The sequence below is a fragment of the Camelus dromedarius genome, chromosome 7, assembly GCF_036321535.1.
Source record: "Camelus dromedarius isolate mCamDro1 chromosome 7, mCamDro1.pat, whole genome shotgun sequence".
Classification (NCBI taxonomy): Eukaryota; Metazoa; Chordata; class Mammalia; order Artiodactyla; family Camelidae; genus Camelus; species Camelus dromedarius.
Window position 1 is genome coordinate 9,893,656 of NC_087442.1, and position 6,854 is coordinate 9,900,509.

Below are 6,854 nucleotides of genomic sequence, written 5' to 3' on the forward strand. Positions count from 1 at the left end.
AATTCCATTATAATTATGAAATATATCAAGTCAATTTGTTATTATTTTATTTATATTGGGGGTAAATCTTTAGATTGTAAAGAGTGTTATCATGAATGGATGTCGAATTTTGTCAAATTTCTTCACTCTACTAATATGTATCCTTTAATTTGCTAATGTGACACACTTTTTTTCATTGTTTGAATGTTAAACAATTACTGCATTTTCAGGATAAAAACTTTATCATAATTTAATTTTATTTTTATGGACCTGTTTTACTAGTATTTTCTTTAAGATATTTGCATCTGTGTTCATGACTAGGATTAGACTGCGATTTTTTGTTTCATAATGTTTAACTCAGGGTTGCTATCAATGGCTCAAACCAGAAGAGTATTTCTTTTCTCATTTTATAAGAAGTCTAAAGATAAACAGTACTGGGTTTGTTAAATTAATAAATTCAAAGAGGGACGTCAGGACCCAGAATCATGAGGACAGGCTCACGCACTCAGGATATTCCACACCTTCCCTCACCCTCATTTCTTCTTCCCCAGAAATCTCCTCAAGACACCTTTCACCTCTGCATTTCTCAAACTGTAGATCAGGGGATTCAGCATAGGGTTGAAAAGACTGTAGAACAACGATAGAATCTTCCTTTGCTCTTGAGAATGGCTGGATTTGGGGGCCATGTACATGACGATGGCACTGCCAAAGAAGAGCCCGACCACGCAGAGGTGGGGGGAGCAGGTGGAGAAGGCCTTTCTGCGGCCCTCACCTGCCTGGATCCTCAGGATGGCAATCAGGATGCGTGTGTAGGAGACCAGCACCAAGCAGAGGGGCCCGACTAACACGAACACAGAGCCCACAAAGAGGACAGTTTGATTGAGCCTGGTGTCGGCACAGGCCAACTTGAATACGGATATGATTTGACAGAAAAAGTGGTTTATTTTTTGTGGTCCACAAAAGGGTAGCTTCAGAATGAGAGAAATATGGACCAGAGCCAAGAGGAAGCTGAATATCCAGCAAGTGGCAGCCAGGACCAAGCACACTCTCCAGTTCATGATGACAGTGTAATGTAGGGGGTGGCAGATCGCCACGTACCAATCGTTGGACATCACCACCAAACTTGTACACTCTGTGATGGCAAATGCCAAATACGGAAAAGTCTGAAGTATACACGGAGCAAAGGAGATGGTTTTCTTCCTCATTATAAGATTTGCCAGCATCTTAGGGACAGTGCTTGAGGCATAGGCTATGTCAACAATGGCCAGGTTGGAGAGGAAGAAGTACATGGGGGTGTGCAGCCTGGAGTCCAGGCAGATGAGCCCCAGGATGACCCCGTTGCCCATCAAAGTGAGACTGTAGAAGAGCAAGAAGAACCCAAAGAGGAAAAGTTCAAATTCTGCGTCAACCTGGAATCCTAGCAGGATGACTTCCGAGATCCATGTCTGATTGCTTCCCATGTTCTTCTGACAGGTAAGTAAAATACTGAACTTAGGACAAAAATTTTAGAGCTGAGGGGTAGAGAAGGAAAGAGAAATTATATGCTCATACAGAATGAGAATTTATGCCAGAGGCCACAAATCAGTAATTCATGGCTCTAATCCTGACCATAGCCCTGTGATGTTGATCTGAAAATTGGTTTTTTAGTGATATTTAAAATGTTTACCTTTTGATCAATTTTAAAAATTAGTAGATTTTGCATAAAAATTGGGATCACTGTCTTCTTTTAAAAAATGGGAGATTTTTATTTTCTTAAAATTCATTGTAAGCAATAGTCAGCTGAAGCTAATGAGAAGATAGTGGCAGATCTTCTATCATTTACCAGTTTTCACTAATCTCTATTTTCTCCCAGAAACTGAAGCTTAATGATGCTGAACAGTTTTTTCATTGTACTTACCTTATAGGTTTATATTTCATTAAGAAGAAAATGAATATTTATGCTCAAAATGAGTCCTTAGGTTCTCCTATACTTCAAACATACGGAAATAAGATGCAAAATGCATACCCCCAAATACATAACAGAGTTTAAAATGAGACAATTCTTCTATGTATCAGAAATTAATCAAAAACATGATTTTTTCCAAGTATGAAATCAGAAAAATCATACCTAGAACTCAGCTTTTACGGCGTCAAGACAAATTTTGGGATATGGGTACCAATATGATTGACTGAAACTAAGGGCTTGGGTTGGGTTCATAAAACAAGGTCAAAACTAAATAGAAAAACAACACAGCTATTGGGCCGCTGGATAAGGTGTCTGTCAGGAAGTCACTATGTGCTGGCTCTGTCATTAGATCTCCAGAGCCTGAGACACTGTTTGGGACCTAATTCTGTAAGAGGGGCTCATGGAAGCAGATGAAGAACATAAAAACTCCAAACCACAAGACAGGAAGAAAGAAAAGGTGGAAAGATCAACCTGAAATAAAAATACTAGTAAAAACAGTCTTTCATTCAAAATGTGAGCCTAAAAAACACAGTTTGGAAACTCACAAATATCATGCTGAAAAACAAGGTCAACAGCAGAAACCTGAATTCATTCAAGATGAAATTAAATGTATAAAATTATCTTCCAAAGACTCTAACATAAGTAAGAATGGTTAAGATGTTCCATTAGATTAATAAAGGCACAATGTTTACTAAATGGTTAATAAATTAAGAAAAATAAACAAGGAAGCCAGGAAAACACAATCAGTGTAGAAAAAGAGATCAACGACAGACCTTTGAAATAAGAAATATAACCACATAATTTTTAAAAAATCAATAAAGAGGATAATTTCCAGACCTAGAATCAAGGAGGGAAGTAGAACTTTGGAAGGTCACATTAAGAATCCACTCGTCCTGTAATACAGACAGACAAAGGAATAATATTTTGAAGGTGGAGTTTAAAGACACAAATAATAGATTAGAGGCTGCACTTAGACATAATAAAGTTTCCAGAGCAAAAACTGAATGGAGAAAATGAAACAGTATTTGAAGAGATTTCACCATAAACATTTCAGAATTGAAAACAGACCTAAGTCCTTAAATTATATTCTTTCCGTCTAATAAGTGTAATACATAAGATAATTGTACACCCAAGCAAAATGAAAATTTTTTCATAACTGAAGATGACATAAATCTTTAGATTAAAAATATACTCAGAAAACAGAATAGATAAATTTAAAAAATTATTAAAGAATGTAAATTCTTAACAATTATTTCTGACTGTTGTCTTTTCTCCATTCTCTACATTTCACTGTGTCTAGAACTTCTGGAAGTTCTATTCTAACAGCATTGTAGTCAACTAACCTATCTCATGGCTCTTAATTACCCTTTCAGATTTCTTCTCTTTTTCTCTCTTCACCATGTTTTAGGCATTTCATAACTATATTTAAAATGCACATTTATGTGAAAATGAATATATGCATGTATATGCATGACTGGAATATTGTGCTGTACACCAGAGATAGACACATTGCAATTGACTGTACTTCAATTTAAAAATAAATAAAATGTACATTTATTATGTGACTGACACCAAGTTACCATTTATTCCATCTATTTTAAAATTTTAATTATTGTTTTTCTTTCCAAGATTTTTATGTTGATTCAATTTTTTGATAAAGTGCGTTGATTTATTTTATCTTAAATTTAAAAAATTGTGATTAAAATAAGTTGATTCTTCTTACATCTATCGTTCTTGGATCATTATAGTTTTTTTTGTTTCATAAGTTTTGTGATTTTTAATAGAAGCTATAATTATATTTGTCTATTAGGCAGTTTTTGCTAGACTTTTATAATGTACTTTTTTCAAGATTAAGAGGAAATATTAAAAGTTAGCAAGGGTAAAAATAATTACATACATAGGAACAACAATTCAACTGAACATGATTTCTTATCAACAGCAAAAGATCTAGAGACAATAAGCTGCTGTCTTCAGTGTGCCAAGAGGGGGTCAGCTGTCATTCTAAAATTTTATGTCTTCAAGAATTAACTTGAATGAGTGAGATAAAAGTAAAACTTTATTGATGTGCAAATAAGAAAGTATTGCAGACCTAGAGATCCTCAGTATACTATTAAAGAATATTCCTCAATAATAATAAAAGGCAACCCACAAGTAACTCAAATATGTATATATAAATAATATTGATGTATAATTTGAAAAAATACACTAATAAATTTTATAACCTAAAGATTATGAAATAATTATTTTGGTATTTTAAAAGGGGGAAATTAAGTCTTTTAAAAATAATGAGTAAATGGAGAAAGGCGTGTTAGATAGGTAGAGTGCTAATATTATTGATGAGAACTGAAGCCCTAAGTCATTTTAAATCTGTAAGAATCAATTAAACTTGGATATTATCAATTCAGGGAAATCATAAAAAATAGACATAAAATATATGGTTCCCCAAATTACAAGATACATAAAAAGAAACTAACAGCATTACTAATCCAACAGCAGGCAGAAGGCGAAAAAGGAGAAATAAAGAAGCAAATAAATTTTTTGATAAACAGAATATACAAATCAAGCTGTATTAATAAGTGTATATATGTCAACTCTCACATTATATGTAAATGTAAGACACTAAAGGAGTTAAACACATTAGAAGAAAAAAAAATCAAGTTACAAAACACTTACAAGAGCCACACCTAAACTACCTAAACATAAGTACAAACATGCAAACTCTCTCTCTCTCTCTCTCTCTCTCTCACACACACACACACAAACACACACACACACAAAGGTCAAATATGAAACGACGTAAGAACACCTTTGAGCCACATAGAAACTGGTGGCAGCAATATTGGTATGGCGCCAAAGCACTTATAGGCACATGGGAACTACTATAGAACAACAAGGAAAGGAAAAATCCACCAAAAAGGTAAAACTCAGGATCTGTTCCCTACAAAAAGACGTAACACACCTCCAATAGAAAGGAACTTCATTAATCTGAAAAAGAGTATCTCCCAAACGTACAGAAACATTATATTTAATGGTGAAATAATAAAAAGCTTTTCCTCTGAGTTAGGAAATAAACCTAATGAACTGCATCAACACCCCTTTTATTTAATGTGGACTCAGTAAGTAGCCAGCAGTAAGGCAGAGAGAAGTAAAGGATAGGAGAATTACAACAGAGAATATAAAATATTAATTGTGCACATCGAAGAAAACTCTGTAGGTAAGCTGTTGAAATTAATAAGTGAATTTACTCACTTATCCTCTGGATCCAAGGCCAACGTACAAAATGAAAAAATGTGTATGTTTAAAGATTGGAAATTTTCTAAAGATTCCAAATTTTTCCCAATTCATCTATACTTTTAATGAAGTAAATTAGAATCCTAGCAAGTTTCCTTTATCTGTGGAAATAATAATCTTATTCTAGATGTTGTATGTGAACATTCAAATGATCAGTGATAGCCAAGGAAATCTTCAGAGTAAAGAATGAAGTAAAAAGACTTTATTGACTGTGAACATATAAAGCCATCACAGTTAAGTGAATGTGTTATTGGGGCAAAGATAAATAAACCAATGAAACAGCCTGGTTAACTCAGAAATTCAGAAATACACACACACACACACACACACACACACACACACACACACACTTGCTCTAAGACAAAGGAGCCGCTGGTATTTTCAATAAATAGTACCGTGTTGGCTGTCTATCTACGAGGAAAAATCTAAGGCATAGTCCCTACCACACGTGATACACAAAATAAACTTCAGGTAGGTTTTAGATCTAAACAGGAAGGATATGATCATCCTTCCAGAATACAAATTGGAGGGTCTTAGAGTAGCAATGTTTCTTAAACAGAATCCAAACAAAGAAAAGATTGTCTCATTACCATGTTACACACTGGCTGGATTTTCTTTGCTTTTTATATTTTTAAAATTTAAGAATAACAGGTTTTCATGTTATTATTTAGAAAAACCATTTCTCAAACATGACTTAGAAAAAAAGTATAAATTTGAATTTTTGAAGTTTTCATAAAGCAAATGTTGTCACTGAGCATGATGCCAGATACAGAACAGAGGTGCAACGGAGAAATTGGTTTCATAGTAGAACTTTCAATCTTATTTCTACCATCGAATACTTTCCTCTAAGCAGTGATAAGGCACAGTGGAAGCCATGTAAGTCCACTCTAGGACGTGAGAAACAGTTTCGCTGGGATCAGAACAACTATCCCAACAGAATAAGCCGGGAACACCAAATCAGGAACAGCTAATCTGGCACCTCTACCAGCTTTGCTGATACAGGAAAAAAATAATAATGGGATTTTTATCAAATAGCTGTAAGATTTCTCCCTGCCACTTAACCACTTATTACCACCTCCCCACTGAGCAGCAAAGAAAAGGAGGTCAATGTCCCTCACTTCCCTGGCAGGAGGACATTTCCAGGATGCAGTAGGAGCAGATGGTCCTCAGCAGAGGAAGAAATGAAAGGTAGTGAAGGACAAATCACACAACCCCTCCAGCTTCATCATTTGTAAAAGGAGGCAACAGGGTTAAATGACTCTTGTGCCCTTTCAGTTTCATACCATGACTCAGGGACGGCGAGTTTCAGCAGCCCGTTCCCGTCAGCGTGACCGGGGAGGGGCTCTGACCAGGATAAGTAAGAAACCTATGTTTAGACAACACGGGCATCAGATGTTACTCTGAGACCCCAGCACAGCACAAGAAAGGGGTCTGCACAAAGGTGGCTTTTTCTTCTTCCTAAAGCTGATGATCTCTGCCAGCCTTCTGTCCTGCTCTTCTGTAAACCATTAACCAGGGTATAAATAAAGATTTATACAATAAGGAAGGGTAATACTATTTCTGATATTTTTTTCTCAATTTGAGCTTGAATGTACGGGGAAACTCACAGAGATGGGGAGTGGCTGGAGCTGAGGCGCCT

General features: G+C 35.4%; 1 protein-coding gene across 1 annotated transcript; it reads right to left on the reverse strand.

The window, feature by feature from the left end:
* Positions 1-386: 386 nt before the first annotated feature.
* Positions 387-1,439, reverse strand: LOC105094871 (olfactory receptor 2A12). The gene has a single exon (XM_010986965.3). It carries the CDS (start codon positions 1,437-1,439, stop codon positions 513-515), a length of 927 nt encoding a protein of 308 aa, XP_010985267.2. The 3' UTR covers positions 387-512.
* Between the last annotated feature and the right edge of the window lie 5,415 nt (positions 1,440-6,854).